The 17,677-nt window shown below is 43.0% G+C and overlaps 2 protein-coding genes across 4 annotated transcripts in view; one reads left to right on the top strand and one right to left on the bottom strand.

Annotated features, from left to right (window-relative positions):
• SLC30A2 (solute carrier family 30 member 2) overlaps window positions 1-17,677 on the bottom strand; it is a 57,497-nt gene that overhangs the window by 10,730 nt on the left and 29,090 nt on the right. The gene's annotated exons all lie outside the window — the stretch shown is intronic.
• Window positions 1-17,677, top strand: part of EXTL1 (exostosin like glycosyltransferase 1) — a 46,588-nt gene that overhangs the window by 23,731 nt on the left and 5,180 nt on the right. For both annotated transcript variants that reach the window (XM_081334980.1, XM_081334979.1), the window contains 8 exons: window positions 1,702-1,795; window positions 4,055-4,162; window positions 5,600-5,719; window positions 7,296-7,428; window positions 10,078-10,196; window positions 14,470-14,559; window positions 15,298-15,384; window positions 17,069-17,229. In XM_081334980.1, the coding sequence (XP_081191106.1) occupies window positions 1,702-1,795; window positions 4,055-4,162; window positions 5,600-5,719; window positions 7,296-7,428; window positions 10,078-10,196; window positions 14,470-14,559; window positions 15,298-15,384; window positions 17,069-17,229 (912 nt within the window). The remainder of the gene's footprint in view (window positions 1-1,701; window positions 1,796-4,054; window positions 4,163-5,599; window positions 5,720-7,295; window positions 7,429-10,077; window positions 10,197-14,469; window positions 14,560-15,297; window positions 15,385-17,068; window positions 17,230-17,677) is intronic.

Raw genomic sequence — 17,677 nt, 5'->3', positions numbered from 1 at the left:
TCTTTGAATGAGCATTTTTAAAGCTGTGCATGGATTGGGACCGCAGCTTTCGTCATCAGCAGAGGCCTTGCTCTGCACAGCGACATAGCGGATGCCTATTTGAGAATAGTCCTTTTCAGTCATAATCTCAAAGGTACAGAATGTCCTTCCCTGAGAGACCTGCCTGGCGCCTCCCTTGTTATTCTTTTCTGCATTTAGTGAGGATCTTTCCACTTTCTCAGTCCTTTCATCCCTCATATTTTTTCAGTCCCTATACCAGGGGTAGGCAACCTTAGCTCTTTTATGACTCGTGGACTTCAACTCCCAGAATTCCTGAGCCAGCATGGCTCAGCTTGGAAACCTCTCCCTTTCCCCTCAGCACGGCTGGCTCAGGAATTCTGGGAGTTGAAGCCCACAAGTCATAAAGCAGCCTAGGACTAGGACTAGGCCAGGGGTAGGCAACCTTAGCTCTTTTATGACTCGTGGACTTCAACTCCCAGAATTTCTGAGCCAGCATGACTAAGCATGGAAACCTCTCCCTTTCCCTTCAGCGTGGCTGGCTCAGGAATTCTGGGAGTTGGTCCACGAGTCATAAAAGAGCCAAGGTTGCCTACCCCTGCCCTATACTGTGTTATGGGGAACATGTCTCTCCAAATAGTTTTACATATTAAGACGCCATTTTAAGCATCTGCTGCTTAACCCAACAATTACTCTTCCCGTCTCATCTCCTCCCCGGCCTCAGTTCATTTTATGGTGTTCGTCCTTTGATTTGACATGGATTTTATCTTCTTGCTTTATGGCTAGGTTCCAGGCTGACTAATAATTCTCTGGAAGTAAGAAATAATTTATGGGCATATCCCAAAGCTGACTGAAGTGGGAGCCACTGTTGGCTGTGTGCATAAACACCTTTGCTTCTGTTTGCAAGTCAAACAGTGGGAGGGTTGATAGAAAAATCCTCTTGTCTATATCCTGGGGGGAAATCATCCCACATACAAAGGTGTTTTGTGGATTTGCCTCCTCTCGTTACTAAGGATGTTTGTACATTTGTGGCGAGGGAAAAGTCAGCCTCTTTAACAGAACACAGTGGAAATTTCTGTCCTCCAACCCTGGCCCCAGTTTTGGCACACAAGGCTTTTTGTGTCAGGCCCTGAATCCATTCCTTGCGCCATGTTGTGCTTAGAGGCTTATTAAAAGAACATGTGAAATGAACTTTGGGTTCAGACCTAACCTGAGGTGGCTCTACTTTCCGAGGAATTTCTCAGTGGAAATATTTGGAAGAAATTCCATGAAGTTCTTCATGACTCTGAACATAGTTTGGTGTAAACCAGGAATGTCCAACTTGAAGACTTGTGGACTCCAACTCCCAGAATTCCACAGTCAGCATGACTCTTCAAGTTGCCAACATTGGACTCCCCGGATATAAACCTATCGCAGTACAAAGCTCTCGGCAGGAGAGGATGTGATTGGCTTGGAAGCATGTTGATGGTAATTCCACTTACTGTAGCTAGAGGGCAAACTTGCTTGGATATTGCCCAGAGTCAGACAATATTAGGATGGGACACCACTGGGAAATCCAAAGCCCATCATGCCCATCCAAAATAAGAAGGGTTTCATGTCATTGGTTCCCAAAGTTCCATCCCATGCTCATAAATTAAGGGAAAAGAACAAGAGCATTGCATGATTGCTACAACTCTAAAAAATGTTTGTGTTGTCTTTCCCCAGGTTTGATTATCAGGAGCTGTTGCACAACTCTACCTTTTGTATCATCCCCCGAGGGAGACGTTTGGGATCCTTCCGCTTCCTAGAAGCTTTGCAGGTACGTGATTATTATTACTGTATGGTTCCTAGATTTTTATCCCATCTTTTTATATATACCTCAAGGTCGTGAACATACCTAATCTTCCTCTTTTCCCCACAACAACAGCCCTGCAGAGTGGGTTGGTCTGAAAGGGAGGGATTGTTCCAAAGTCACCCAGTCGACTTTCATACTTAATGCCACATCCAGACTAAAGCTCTGGCAGACTGCGCGACCAGCTCTAATAAAGTTATTTCTACTTCTTGAGAACTGCCTTTCCAAACCTGTCCCAGTTTTGCAGAGGCTCCCTCCCATTCCTGTACTAGATGGAACAATCAGACGAAATATTGTTTTAGGTGAATTTCCTAGCGTTGCAAGGGTGCTAGACCAATCTTCAGAAATAGCCCAGCTGATAGGTCACAGACCCAAAGGAGCAGTTGCACTAAGCAAAAGCCCCCATTCACACCTCCCTCCCCCCCACTTTGCAAAGGGTGCCAGACCTGTTTCAGAAATAGCCCGGCTAACAGACAAGAGGGGCAGGTTGCAAGGGAGCAGAAGAAACTAGGAAGGAACAAGTGAATTGGCACTGCCGGAGCCGGACTAAACCTGCAGTAGCCTTCAGAATGAGCAAGACAGCCCAGAAATAGAGAAAAGAGTGCCTGCTGCTATTTATTATTATGTGTGAATGTGTATGTATGTATGTATGTATGTGTAAATAAGTTTTGACTCCTGGCAACTGCTTGGTCACGGCCCTGCAGCTTTTTTGGCAAGATCTTCAGAAGTGGTTTGCCATTTCCTCCTTACTAGGGCTGAGAGGAAGGGACTGGCGCAGGGCCACCCAGCTGGCTTCATGCCTAAGGTGGGTCTAGAACTCATGGTCTCCTAGTTCCTAGCCTGGTGCCTTAACTACTATAGGTAGTCCTCGAGTTACGACCACAATTGAGCCCAACATTTATGTTGCTAAGTGAAACATTGTGTTAGGTGAGTTTGCCCCACCTTACGACTTTTCTTGCCACAGTTTGTTAAGTGAATCATTGCATTTGTTAAGTTAGTAACGTAGTTGTTAAGTGAATCTGGATTCCCCATTGACTTTGCTGGTCAGAAGGTCACAAAAGGAGATCACATGACCCCCGGGACACTGCCCCCGTCATAAATATGAACCACTTGCCAAGCATCCGAATTCTGATCACGTGACCAGCGGGATGCTGCAACGGTTGTAAGTGTAAAAAAACGGTCCTAGGTCACTTTTTTCTGTGCCGTTGCAATTTTGAACGGTCACTAAATGACGTGTTGTAAGTCAAGGACTACCTGTAAATCAAATTTTTCTCTCCACTGCCAATAATAAAAACAGCACGGCACTTCTTGTTGGCAGAAATAGCAAAAAAGAAAAAAAATCTGTTGTGCACTCCTTAGTGATGGAGCCAACACCACTCAAGTGACGGAACCCATCATTGCTTTTCCTGCTTTAGGTTTACTTGTCCATCCTAAAGCGGTCTGAAACCCAGATCCAGCAGTTTTTCAAAAGAGCACTAAACTGTATATAAAAGCATGAAGAGCTGACAGGGCCAGCCAGTCCCTATAGGGCAGCTGCCTTTGCAGAAATCCAGTCTCTCCAGCCATCCAACTGAGATGGTTGCAGAAGGCAACTAATCAAAGTTGGGCATATATCCATCCTAACCGTATCATCCACCATGTTCTTGGTGGAGCTTACTGGATCATTCCCAGAGCTAAAAATGAGAACTGCTAAATGTCTATGGCATGGGGTCTTCAAACTTGGCCCTTTTAGGACTGGTGGACTTCAACTCCCAGAATTCCTCAGCCAGGCATGCTGGCTGAGGAATTCTGGGAGTTGAAGTCCACCAGTCATAAAAGGGCCAAGTTTGAAGAACCCTGGTCTATGGAGTTTCTCAGTCATCCAGTTCATCTTTGGGAGAACTGCTAAAGATGACTTTATACTGCTTCAGGTGGATATGGGCTGGATATGAGATAAAGGTAGTAGCCTCATCAGGTTTTTGGCAAAACCATACCCATAGCGAACCACTGGTTTGCTTAATGACCACAGTGTTTGCTTAAAGACCACCATAAAAAAGGTCATAATACCAGGTGGGTCAAGTTACCGATCCTCTTATGATCACCATGACTTAGCAACCATGATGGGTCATAAGTCGAGAACTGCCTATAAACTCCACTGAAAATCCTTTGAGCTTCATGCTCCCCGGTCACTTTCTCTCTCCTCTCCTACCTCCTTGTGATCCTTGCTCTCTTCTCTCATTGATCCAGGCTGCTTGCATCCCGGTCCTGCTCAGCAATGGATGGGAGCTGCCATTTTCGGAGGTGATTGATTGGAGTAAATCGTCCATAGTTGGGGATGAACGGCTTCTTCTGCAGGTAACATGCTGGCTGGGGAATTTTGGGAGATGAAGTCCCTACTTCCTAAAGTCATCAGAGTTGGGAAACACTGCTCTAATGGATGGACTTCAGAGCCCTTGATCATTACTATTTAACTTTTAAAAACCACCTGAAAAGAACATTGTCCTTTGGATAAAATGCTTTCATTTTCCTGTATAAAGTACAGCAATTATTTGGAATCTGGAGGTATTCACTTATTTACCTCTTTAGAGTATTTTTGTATGGCCTTTCATTGATCATCTCTCTCTTATTTCTTGTTCTTGCTGTGGGTAACTTAAGCATTGATTTAAATAGAGAAACTGATCTAGCAATGGGTTGAATTCTGGTAGCCGAATTACTGTAACCTTTATTATGACCTTGCCTTGAGCATCCTGGAAAGATTGCATTTGTAGCAGGCACGGACCTTGGTCAGAGAAATACCGATGTTGCGGATAAATAGCTCTAATATGCATACATAGCTTGGTCAATGTCCATTCTGCAGTTTATTTATTTACATCCCACCTTTTGTTATTTTTTAAATAACGAAAGGCAGTGTACCTTCTTAATACTCCTTCCTCCTCCTGTTTTCCGCACAATAACAACCCTAGTGAGATGGATTGGGCTGAGAGAGAATTACTGGCCCAGTATTACCCAGCCAGCTTTCACGTCTAAGGTGGAACTAGAACTTGCAGTCTCCTTGTGATTGGTTCCAAGTCACCCAATTGGTTTCATGCCTAAGGTGGGACTAGAACTTGTGATTGGCTACAGTCTCCTTGTGATTGGCTCCAAGTCACCCAGTTGGTTTCATGTCTAAGGCGGAACTAGAACTTACAGTCTCCTTGTGATTGGCTCCAAGTCATCCAATTGGTTTCATGCCTAAGGTGGGACTAGAACTTGTGATTGGCTCCAAGTCACCCAGTTGGTTTCATGTCTAAGGCGGAACTAGAACTTACAGTCTCCTTGTGATTGGCTCCAAGTCACCCAATTGATTTCATGCCTAAGGTGGGACTAGAACTTACAGTCTCCTTGTGATTAGCCCCAAGTCACTCAATTGGCTTCATGCCTAGGGTGGGACTAGAACTCATAGTCTCCTGGTTTCTAGACAGGTGCTTTAACCACTAGACCAAACTGTTTGGTCTAGTGTTGGTTTGTTTATCTCCACATCATCCGTTTTTTGGTGCTTTTTGTTGTTGAAGGAAGATTGTATTTCAGTTATATAGTAGCATAAAATACAAACAAGGAAAATAACATCCATTTTAATAATTTCACTGTAACTTATAAGCAGTATAAGATCACTAGAAGCTTGGATAACTAACACAATACTGTAAAATTAAAAGGCTGAAGTATCTCTGTAAAATTGATCGAGGTTTTTCCCTCTGTCATAAACTACCTTGCATTCTCCCCTTCATGTCTTCTGTTCTTGCTGCTTCCTCACAGATTCCATCTACAGTCCGATGTCTGAACAATGACAAAATCCTGGCCTTCCAACAGCAAACTCAGTTTTTATGGGAAACGTATTTTTCTTCTGTGGAGAAGATTGTGCAAACCACTCTTGAGGTAAGCTGCAGAAGTGTGCCCACCATTTGCCCAAATAATTCATCTGTAATTATTTCTGTTTCAATGATTGGGGTCACATGTCATGGTGAATTGTGGATTGCTAAGTAAACTACATGGATTCATGTAACAAGCCATAAAACATGGCTTGTAGAGTGCAGTGAATAGGTTCACACAACACGGTCAACTCTGAAACAAATTGGTTAGCTTCATGCAACATATTCAGCACATAATGGCTTGGTATGATGGGCAAAGGAAGCCGCAGGGAGGTGGGAACCTTTAGCTTTCAAGTTGGTCTAGGTGTGTCAAGGTATGTCAATCCTCAAGGTGTGTCCCCATGGCCCATCAACCTCCTTCCAGTAGTTCTCTGTTCTAGGTCAGGGATGAGCAGTTGGAGGAGAGAGAAGGAACGGGGAAGGTGTGGTTAAACTTCATGTAATTCCCTTCATGGCTTCACTGATCCTTAAGTCACACTCCACAACAGCTGGTCTAAACCACATGGAGATGGCTATTATTGGACCAATCTCCCTGCTGTCCACCACCCTTCCTATCTGTTGCTTGATACACCAGTTAGTGGTGAAGTTTTTCAGATCTATGAGTGCAATGGGACTTCAACTTGCCTTCCTTGGACCCAGAACTAGAAGAAATTCATAGATGCCAATAAAAGGCAGAGTCTCTTTGAATGGTTTGAAACATTTGCTCCCGGGCTTTCTCACCACCTGGGCTGAGTTCCTGTTTATGAGATAAGCTGCCAAACAGTTGCCTTCTGTCTCTTAAGGTTTTATGCCTGCATTTTCTTTCCTTCCTTCTTCAACCTCCCCACCATCTCTCTTACCTTGGAAAACATCATTTCTTTTTTTCCTTCTGGTCAAACGTTTGGAGAAATGGGGAAGGGAAATCAAAGAGTTTAAGTTTCACCTTCCTCATGAGGTATCCTTACAATATCATATAATGCTTAAAAATATGTTTATGTATTAGATCTAAATATAAGTGAACAAGAACTCTTTTTTCCTCTTGACCTATTCAAATTGTTTTTACCCAGGATGAATGTCTATAGCAGATCTGGGCATTTGATGGCCTCTTTGGATATCCCTGTTCGGCTCATGTGAAGTCATTTGGAAATTAGAAATCAAATATAAATAATTGTACCCCATGCATGCAGTATAACTGCTTTGCTTTTATTTTGAAGGCAACTGCTACTTTTATTCAATCCAACTCTTAACTCCTGCCTAGAGTTTGTACAAGGTATATCTCAGTCTAGCATGGTTTGCTTAATTTTATAGTAATAGTTAACATTTATGTAACACTTTCAGTTCTTTTTCTGACTGCCTCACCTATAGTTTCCTATTCAGACACACAAATGTGCCTGCTGGTAGCTAACCAGTGGAATTACAGAGGAGCATCAAAAAGACAATAACGGCATGCCAAATTTGAATCTGGACTTCCTGATTAGTGTAGTTTTTTCTACTTGGGGCCAAGAAGAACGGTTGAGATTGATCTCGCATCCAGGAGACGCCTTCTTTTCTAGCAGGTGTAGATAGCTCCAGGGTGTAATGACAACTATTTTTCTCTTTGCTAGATAATAAAAGATCGGATATTTCATCAGGAATCACGCCCAAAGTTCTTCTGGAACACACTTCCTGGAGCCTTGGCGGCCTTGCCAGAATACTCCACTCATCTCAGTGACTTCCCTTTCTATTATCTGAAGCAAGGTATGGGAAATACTCCTGCACTGTTTCTACCTTCTCTACTCCTTCTCTCTTAAGAGGTAGGGATTGTTGAGGTGGTGATGGACTTACCCCCGAAATGGTGCAGCATGGAGTGTTCCTTTTCAAGGATTTACAGACAGTTCTCAATTTACAACCACGGTTGGGACCAGAATTTCTGTTGCTAATCAGGGCAGTTAGGTGCGTTGCCCCTGATTTTATGACCTTTTTTTGTTTGTTTGTTGCCATGATTGTTAAGCGAATCAGTGCAGTTGTTAAAGTGAATCAGTTGGTCATGATGTGAATCCAACTTCCCGCGTTGACTGCTTGTTGGAAGCTGGCTGGGAAGGTTGCAAAGGGGGATCCAATGACCCTGGGATGCTGCAACGGTCTTAAATACACACTGGTTGCCAAGCGCCTGAATTTTGATCTCGTGACTGTGGGGATGCTGTGATAGTCCGTCGTAAGGGCAAGGACCAGTCATAGGTCTTTTTTCCCCCCAGTGCTGTTGTAACTTTGAACGGTCACTAAACAAGTGGCTGTAAGTTGAGGACTACCTGTAGTCTCTCTTCCAGGATACTCCGCCAGGCACCATGACGTCTACCACCTATTTTTCCAGTTTCATCTTTTACATAGGCTCAATATTATCATTAGCATGAATGTTTATTGGCTTGCGTGTTGGTCTGTTTAAATTAGCATTTACTCACTCCATTCATCATTAAGGGGAGGGTCTAACCTTACAGAATGTAAAGAATCATAGAGAATGTCTTTAGGGAAGGTCTGAGAAAGCCAAAGAAACCAGCCATTGTGGAGAGACTTAAGAGAAGAGATTGCATAGTCCAGAGATTGCAGGAAGCATGAGAAAGAAACAACCCTGCTGTGATTTTGTTTACTTTAAGATGGGACAAAGAGAAACTTGGCTTTCAAAAATTAAAACAAACAACATTCCTGGAGTCCCTGCTGTGCCTGTTTCTTGACCTGATCTCCTTTGAAGGGCTGACAAAGAGCTGTGTTAAGTAACGCAGAGCAGCCTCTGTTCCCAAGAGGCTTACAATCAGGCCTCTGGGAGAAAAATCAAAAGAAACCCACAGAGTAGAGTAGAGTAGAGTAGAGTAGAGTAGAGTAGAGTAGATCAGATCAGATCAGATCAGATCTTGGAGGTCTTCTAGTCCAACCCCCTACTCAGGCAGGAAACCCTATACCGTTTCAGACAAGTGATTGTCTAGTTAGTAGTCCAGTAGAGAAGATGGAATGAAACGCTGTTTCGCATCCATTTGTGCCAGGCATCCCCAATTCCCTCTTTTATCAGGCTGGGGGTCATGGCTGGAGTCTCAACAGTGCATCATGAGCATTGTCACCAAACAGCTACAATCAGTCCTCGATTTACAACCATTCATTTAGTGACATCCAAAGTTAACATCATTGAAAAAAAGTGACACGACCGTTTTTCACACTTATGATCGTTGCAGCATCCCCAGGGTCATGCGATCAAAATATGGACGCTTAGCAACTTGTTCATATTTATGACGGTTGTTGTCCTGGGGTCATGTGATTCCCTTTTGTAACCCTCTGACAAGTCCATGGGGAAGCCAGATTCATTAAGCAACTGTGTTACTACCTTAACAGCTACAGTGATTCACTTAACTTTGGCAAGAAAGGTCATACGATGGGGCAACTGTCTCACTTAGCAACAGAAATTTTGGGCTCAGTGGTGGTCATAAGGCGAAGATACTGTGGCAGTCATAAGCCATCTAATTCCCCGAAAAGCAAGCTGGTAACATTGGTGCCTCTGCTTCTTCCAGACTCGAGGATGTTCAAATGCTTCAGTTTAATGGTCTTTTTTTATCAAGGCAGGTGAGGAACTGCCTAGACAAAATGCTGAGCAATACCCACACACTCTTTTTATTTACAAAAAAGCCTCTGAGATTCAGGTGGAGCAACCTGATGTTTTAGGAAGGAAAGATAATGTGGGATTAAATTAGAGGGGACTTGCTGTATTATGGTCAAGGTCTTGGATTAGAACTGAGTTCAGCTGCCATCTCAGCCATTCGTGGGGAGATCTTGAGCCTGCCACTTTTTTTTAACTCGGTCTATCTTCAACAGCTATTTGGGGTTAAAGTGAAGGGAGATCCTTGTGTTAGGCTGCCATTTACTGCTAGAGCAGGGGTCTCCAAACTTGGCAACTTTAAAGACTTATGGACTTCAACTCCCAGAATTCCCCAGCCAGCATGGCTGGCTGAGGAATACTAGAAAACAAAATCCACAGGTCTTAAGGTTGCCAAGTTTGGAGACCTCTGTGCTAGAGGAACTGTGAAATGGGGCAGGGGACCTGGCAATTGGTGTCCATGGAGCCACCTTGTAGACTCCTGCTGTAAACGAGCATAGCTGAAATTGTCACTGACGTTATCTCTGTTTCATTAATTCCTCCTGCTTTCTTCTGCTGTTTTCACTGGCAATGAAATCTGAATTGCAAGTTTCCTATGGGTGGAGACCTGTCTCTTCTTTTATCTTCTGAAATGTCATGTTCACTGGTGGCACTAAATAAAGCACTAATGATAATTGGTTAGATGGGGATTAAATTTCAGCAGGTAAGCCAAAACAGGTTTGGAGGAGAGTTTTAAGCATCCCAGACTCACCAATTCTCTCCCTTTACAGGATCCAGCCCCTCCGAGAAGTTTACAGCATTAATCTGGGCCGTCTCACCAATTGTCTCCCTTTCCCAGCCCATCCTGAAACTCATCCAAGCTGTCTCCAGATCCCAATACTGTGCCAAGGTAAAGGAATTTCTTGCTGTTATTGTGGTGATGATAATTGCAGTGTCCCCCCGCAATCACATGATCAAAATGTGGATGCTTTGCAACGGGCATGTATTCACAATGATTGCAGTGTCCTGGGATCATATGATCCCCATTTGCAACTTTCCCGGTTGGCTTCTGACAAGCAAAGTCCATAGAAGAAGTCAAATTTGCTTAATGAATGCATGATTCACTTAACGAGTGCTGTGACTTAACAACCATTGCAGAAAAGGATGTAAAATTGGGCAGAACTTATTTAACAACTGCCTTGCATACTGATGGGAGTTCCCATCCCAACTGTGGTTGTAAGTCAAGGACTACCTATACGAACATACCAGTTTTATGTTGAGGAACATGAAAAATGATCTGTCTCCATCTAAGATGTGCAGCGGTACAATACAATACAGATAGTCCTCGACTTACGACCAGAATTGAGTCCAAAATTTCTGTTGCTAAGTGAGATATTAGGTAAGTGAATTTTGCCCTTTATTACGACCTTTCTTGCCACAGTTGTTAAGAGAATCACTTTTTTAAAAAAAATTGTTATTGGAATATTGATTACCCAATCACCACGTTGCTTCCTAAATATCTACATGTAAAATTGGAAAATTAATAAAACTTTTTAGAAAAAGAGAATCACTGCAGTTGGTAAGCTAGTTACACGGTTGTTAAGTGAATCTGTCTTCCCCATTGACTTTGCTTGTCAGAAGGTTGCAAAAGGTAATGAGATGACCTTGGGACACACTAATGGTCATAACTATGAACCATTTGCCAAGCATCTGAATTTTGATCACGTGATCCTAGGGATGCTGCAGCTGTCGTAAGTGTGAAAAACAGTCATAAGTCGCTTTTTTCAGTGCTGCTGTAACTTTGAATGATCACTAAATGGCCTGTTGTAAATCAAGGGCTACCTGTACCTCGAATTTCTGTTGCCTCTTTCCCACCACTCTCACGTTTAATAGTAGCTCTCATCTCCTTGCTACCCTCTTAATCCAGACTTCTGAGGCTCCACATTGTCATTCCCACCTCTTGTTATGAAGATTGCTAGAAGGTGTGACTTTCCAGAGTTGTGCTGTACAAAATCGCACCAAGCTATGGTGCCTTTTCCATTCCCTTGTATACGTCAAGAGGGTTGTGGTGGGTGTGGCAGCCTTAGGATACACCTGGGTGGGCTAGTAACCTTTATTGCTGTCAGCAAGTCTCACCTTCCCCTCCAACTACAGGGCAAGTCCTGTCAACAGCCACGTCTCTACTGCAAATGAGCTCAGCTAAGCAGGCCGCGCCCATCCTGAGCATTTCAAAATGTGTGGCAGTAAATAGAGTCTTCTAAGTATGTGAACTCTGGAGTCTGAGCACACTGTCCTTGTAGCTTGTCTGCTTTAGAAGGAAAGATTCAGCCAACTTTGGTAAAAATACCAAGGAAACATGCATTGGTGTGTAATCTAGTATATTATAGAGGAGCCCATTTGGTGTAGTGGTTAAAAATGCTGGATAGAAGCTAGAAGACCATAACCACTAGTGCTGAGGCCAATCTCTCTCAACCTTGGGAAGAAGGCAATAGCAATCTGCTTTTAAAAATGTTGCCCAGAAAACTGCAGAATCCACCTACTTACCAGGAGTCCAAAGTAATTCAGAGGCGAAAGAAAGAAAGAAAGAAAGAAAGAAAGAAAGAAAGAAAGAAAGAAAGAAAGAAAGAAAGAAAGAAAGAAAGAAAGAAAGAAAGAAAGAAAGAAAGAAAGAAAAGAAAAGAAAAATCAACAATGAAAAATTGGTTTTCCTTTTGGAGAGATTGAGTGGCAATTGTTCGGTCCTGCCCCACAATAGGAATTACTGCCAAATCCTGCATTTTTAAATGACTGCCAAATCCTGCATTCAGTTGGAGGAAATCAGGATCATGTCTGCAAAATTCTCTTGGGTAGAGTGTGATGGTCTTGCATTTGTTTAGATCTGAGGCACAAAGGAAACGTGTGAATGTCCTGCCTTCCCTAGTAGAGTCCTGTCTCCAAAAGTTGCCTGCTTCCTGTTTTCTCATGGTTTCATTGAATCCCAGAGGGACAGTTTGGGAGTGAGGCGTTGTGAGGTTGGGAATGGCAGATGGGCAGGGAGGCTTTGGAATGATGGAAAAATGCCTAATGGAAAAGCACACAGCAAAAAGGGTACAGGTAATCCTTTCATTCAGTGACGGTTCAAGGTTATGACGGTACTAAATTAAGGGGACTTATGACCAGTCCTTGGAGTTGCAGCCATTGCAGCATCCCCACAGTCACACAATTGCAATTTCTGACAATCCCTGCTAGCTTCCCCTAAGCAAAGTCATGGGGAAGATGGCAGGAAGGTGAAAGTTGGAAGTCACTGTTACGTGACTTCCTTGCTTAACAATGACAACTCAAACTGCCAGAACTGTCATTGCCAGACATGGCACCGTCATGTGACATTGTGCTTTACAACCGCATCACTTAGCAACAGAAATTCCAATCCCAGTTGCCATCCTAAGCCAATTATTTTTATCTTTCAACATTCCACCAATGATCCAAAAGAAGACTTGGAAGGGAATTCTCATGCAACTGAGCTTAAGGCAGAAAAACAAAAACCTCTTTCCAATGGAAGAAACCAACGGAGAAATTGCAAGTCCCATTTTAGTACACCACCAGTATGAATGGCTTTTATTTATCAGTTGCACGGCCTGGTTTTATGGGGACAAAAATGGGACAACACAGCCCATCGAGTTTCATAGTTGTGGGCATTCCATGTTCACAGTGCTGCCGCTCAAAGGACTGTCCTTTCACCTCACACCTAGAAAAACAATTTACGAGAAAGATCCCAAATATATCAAGTGGGAAAATTTCATTAAGAAAGATCAATGTTTCTGCCGCTTTCATTATAACAAGCAACTGAAATGCTTTTACTAGAGCAATTCTTTAGCTGCTCCTTGGTTGTATAATTTAGATTTGCTGCAGGAAACCATTAACATTTTGGGGTCAACCGTTCCTATGAATCTAAAATGCTGGCTTGAGACTAGACTTCTGGAGCCAAAACGTGGCAGCCTTTGCACAGTGGAGTACTTGCTTCCAAACCCCAGTTGCTGTTTGAAAGCAGGGATTCGGGCAGCTTGCCAAGCAGGGTAAGGAAAATTGTACAAGCTGAAATTCCCGAGGCAGTCTGGTGATGAGACAAAGCCAGAGGACCACCCCAAAGAGGGTGGCTTTGAGACATCGGTGCAGGAGGTACTGTTTGTGCTGCAGTGCAATACAAACAAGGTAGATTTAGCACAACAAGAGTCTGCTGCATGTTTTCTTATATAAGACCCATAGAAATAAACAGAACTTTGGGGCTTTGGCAGAGGTCCTGCCCATTTGAATGAGGTTCTGTGCCAGTAGATTTTGTTCCTTCCCACTCATGGGAGGAGACATGCCACTGGAGGTGTTTGCAGCAGAAACCAAAATATAGTATGCTCCTAAGATAGCCTTGTGAAATTGTCTTCTGCCTAACTCTTTACCTAGTCCCTCTCCAACCCCAGAGATGGATTTCAGCTTCCATAATCCCCAGGCAGGCTGACAATTGGCTGGGTTTGGCTAAGAAGAGTGGGTCTTGCAGTCCTGTTGAGAGGGTGGTTATAAAGCTTAGTTGACTGGGGTTTTTTTCCGTCTGCGTTGGAATTTTGTTGGCATTACAGAATGAGCAGAGATGTCAGGGAGAATGTTCAGTGGTTTTGCTTGTTTTCTGGAGTTTTGTTGGTGGTTTATAGCAGTGGATGTCTTAAGATGGATGTCTTAAGATGGATCTTAAGATGGATGTCTTACGGCACTCATATCACTCCTGATGGCCCAGTCTGATTTTAAGGGGAATCAGGGGTTTGGGGAGAATAACATTTCTGGAGAAAATGAAATATCTCTTTACCCCTCCAATTAAACCCACTTCAGGCTTTTTGAAAGGCCTTAAAAACCTGGCTTTCCCTTCTGAATTTAGAGCCAGGATGTTAGCAAGACTTGATTTGTTTATAGTATGCTGTGTTCTGCAATGAATTGAGCAATTGGTTATTTTTTTATCTAGCTAGCATCTTTTAATTCTTTCAAATATGTTCTTGTTTGTAAGCCTTGTTGGCTGCCAAGAGTTAATTGATTAAGATGGGCGGCCAAATAAAGTTGCAGAAGGAACAAACAAAGAAACAAGTACAGCATGGGCCACAAAATGAAAATGATTGTTCTGTTGCACGTTTCAGCTAGCTAACCAGGCATTTCTGTTTCTTGTACAGATTTTAGTCTTATGGAGCTGTGAGAAGCCACCTCCACAGAAGTGGATGCCGGCCACAGTTCCCTTGACCGTCATTTTAAGCAGCAACAAGGTAAGAAGCCATCCAGGTTGTGGTTGTGGTTGTCATATTTTAGCAAGGGGAGACCTGGGCAAAATCTGCATGGACCCACACTCCAGCAGCAATCCTGCTTTCTTAACACCCCAGTTCACCTATCACTTAAAGCCAGTTCTCATCATTCAACATGCATTTTCCAAGCATTCAACCAAAGACCAATGTATGGGCAAGAGTAACTCCTCCACTTGACCTTTCTTACTCTCCGATTTTCAAAAGAAATGTCCTGGTGGGCAAGTATTCAAGAGGAAATAGTTACCAATGGCAGAAAGAGCAGAAAAGTAACCTGAGTAACATCTCAGATAAGTCCACCCCAGTTCTCATGAAGATAAGATGGAGAGAGGGAGAAAGTGTATTCAAATTTATCTGAAGATTATCTCTCCCCTCCCCTCTCTATTTATCTACCTATCTATCTCTAATAGTTTTACAGATAATTCAAGAACATATTGAGCACATCTTCCTCCTCCTATTTGGAGGTGGGTTGGGATGAGAACCACTGACCCAAGGTCAACCAATCAGCTTTCATTAGTAAAGCAGGGCTAGAACCCACAGCCTCTTGGTTCCTAGCCTGGTGCCTTAACCACTAGACCAAACTGGCTCTCCCATATCTTTACCATAAAAGTAGCATTGATCTACATGACTTTGATTTCCTGTCTGGTTCTTCCTTGAAGGGGTGACAGAAGGTGCTTTTCTGTTTCTTCTCTCTTTCTCCTGCAGGTCAGCGAACGGTTTTTGCCTTATTCTGCTATTGGAACGGATGCCGTGCTGAGCCTTGATGAATATACCAGCCTTTCAACCAGTGAGGTGAGAAAGTTCTCCAGAATCTAGTATGTCTAGTTTAATGAAGAGAAGTACTAGGGGTGACAGGATAGCAGTGTTCCAATATCTCAGGGGCTACCACAAAGAAGAGGGAGCCAAGCTATTCTCCAAAGCACCTGAAGGCAGGACAAGAAGCAATGGAGGGAAACTAACCAAAGAGAGAAGCAACCTAGAACTAAGGAGAAATTTCCTGACAGTGAGAACAATTAATCAGTGGAACAACCTGCTTCCAGAAGCTGTGAATTCTCCAACACTGGAAGTTTTTAAGAAGAGACTGGACAGCCATTTGTCTGAAATGGTATAGGGTTTCCTGCCTGAGCAGGGGGTTGGACTAGATGACCTCCAAGGTCCTTTCCAACTCGATGATGATGATGATGATGATGTCTTTCTACTCATCTTGTAGTTATGGAGCTTGCATAAGGGACAAATGACTACTTAAAATACAGGGCAAGGCCTAGAACCTGGGACAGTTGAGTAGTCCCTATAAAGAAGAATATTTGTAGCTCAGGGTTGAAATGAGGGGTCCTTGGTACTCTGATCTTGGTTATTTTCTTGCAGATTTTTCATTACCCAAATTAGGTAACATCATCAATGCAGCATTCATTGCCTAGTTTGGGTAATGAAACGTGTGCAAGAAAATAACCAAGATCAGAGAGGTAGTCCAATCCACTGCAGCTATCTTGGCCAGAAGAGGGCTAGGGATCCTTGAGAAATGTCCTCCAAATTGTATATATCTTACCTATTTGACAAAACAAACCTATATGTATATGCAATATTTTACAATTAAATGACTGAAATTTAAATTGACTTAGAAAAATGGGGGGAAAGGAAATGCGTATATACACTAAAATATGGAATTCTGTTGTCTAATGAGTTATCCGACTCTGATTCCCTATTGTAAAATATTTGCTTAGATGTGGAAAGGGAAAGATAAGTAATCTTTGCATGGTCTGCTTACAAAAGGTTCTAGCTTTAATTTGGGACATCTCCAGAACTGGTTAATAGAGTGGGGCTGATCCTGGAGAATTGCAGCTGGTGAGAGTAGGTCAGTCTTTGCCAGCCTGATGCCTTCCATTACTACTTTTGGAATGCCCCATCAGCATGGCAAGAGGTGGGAATTCTAGGAATTTCTAGAAGATGTCTAAGTGGATACACCTTATGGATACTATGGATGCCATAAGCTAATAGGTAGAGCAGGGGTATCCAGTCTTGGCAACTTTACGAACCTGTGGACTTCAACTCCCAGAATTCCCCACCAAGCCATGCTGGTTGAGGAGCTCTGGGAGTTGAAGTCCACCGGTCTTAAAAGTTGCCAAGGTTGGACACCCCTGCTCTAGAGATTATGCTACTTGGAAAAAAGAAAGAATGTAAAATGAGGACCCAGATTGTTGGGGGCAATTAAGCTGACTTTGTAATAATGCCGCTTGGGGTGTGTGTGTGAAAGCCCTAATAAGCAGGCATATACATAGAATGAAGGCTACTGCTAAGCTTGTAAGCCGCCCTGAGTCTTCGGAGAAGGGCGGGATATAAATGGAATAAAAATAAAAATAAATAAATAAATAAATAATTTGAAAGTAGAAGACATGACTTCCCCTAGACAACCTGAAGCCTTCTGATGAAAGATTCTCCTTTCTCAAATTGTTTTCCTGCTCTCTTTCTTGCCTTTTAGGTTGACTTTGCCTTTGTCGTATGGAGAAATTTCCCCAACCAGATTGTAGGCTTCCCAATGCGCAGCCATTTTTGGAATACCAGCAAGAACCAGTGGAGCTACACTTCAAAATGGACCAATGAGTTCTCTATGGTTCTCACAGCAGCGGCATTCTATCACAGGTACCCTTCCTGACTGAAGAGTTTGGAAAAAGCCCATTGAGGCGATCAAATTCAGGTCCTGCTCAGTGCTGGAATCCCAACTGATATGACTGTCAGCTTCTGCTTGAACTCTTTCTAGGAAGGGACGAGAAGCTTCCCTCTTAGTCATCGGTTCACATTTGTTGTTGCTTGTGAGAAGCTCTCCCTAACCTTCCACTGGAATCTGCTTTCATACTTTTTAAGCCCACTCTTCCATCAGTTGCATTCTGAACATCTCTGGGTGAACACCCAGCATCTTTCAGATAACATTTGAAGAATAAACAGGGAGGTTGATATCTTTAGAATTAATCCAGTGGTAACTATAACATTGGATCATTGAATAGATTGTGTGTGGATTAGTCTTGAAACTGTGGGTCTCTTTCTCACATACACCTTAACCTTAATCTAAAAATGAATATTCTTCGATTGT

The sequence above is a fragment of the Vipera berus genome (genome assembly GCF_964194415.1).
Source record: "Vipera berus genome assembly, chromosome: 9".
In the NCBI taxonomy this organism is placed as follows: Eukaryota; Metazoa; Chordata; class Lepidosauria; order Squamata; family Viperidae; genus Vipera; species Vipera berus.
This window is presented reverse-complemented; position numbering and strand designations above follow the sequence as displayed.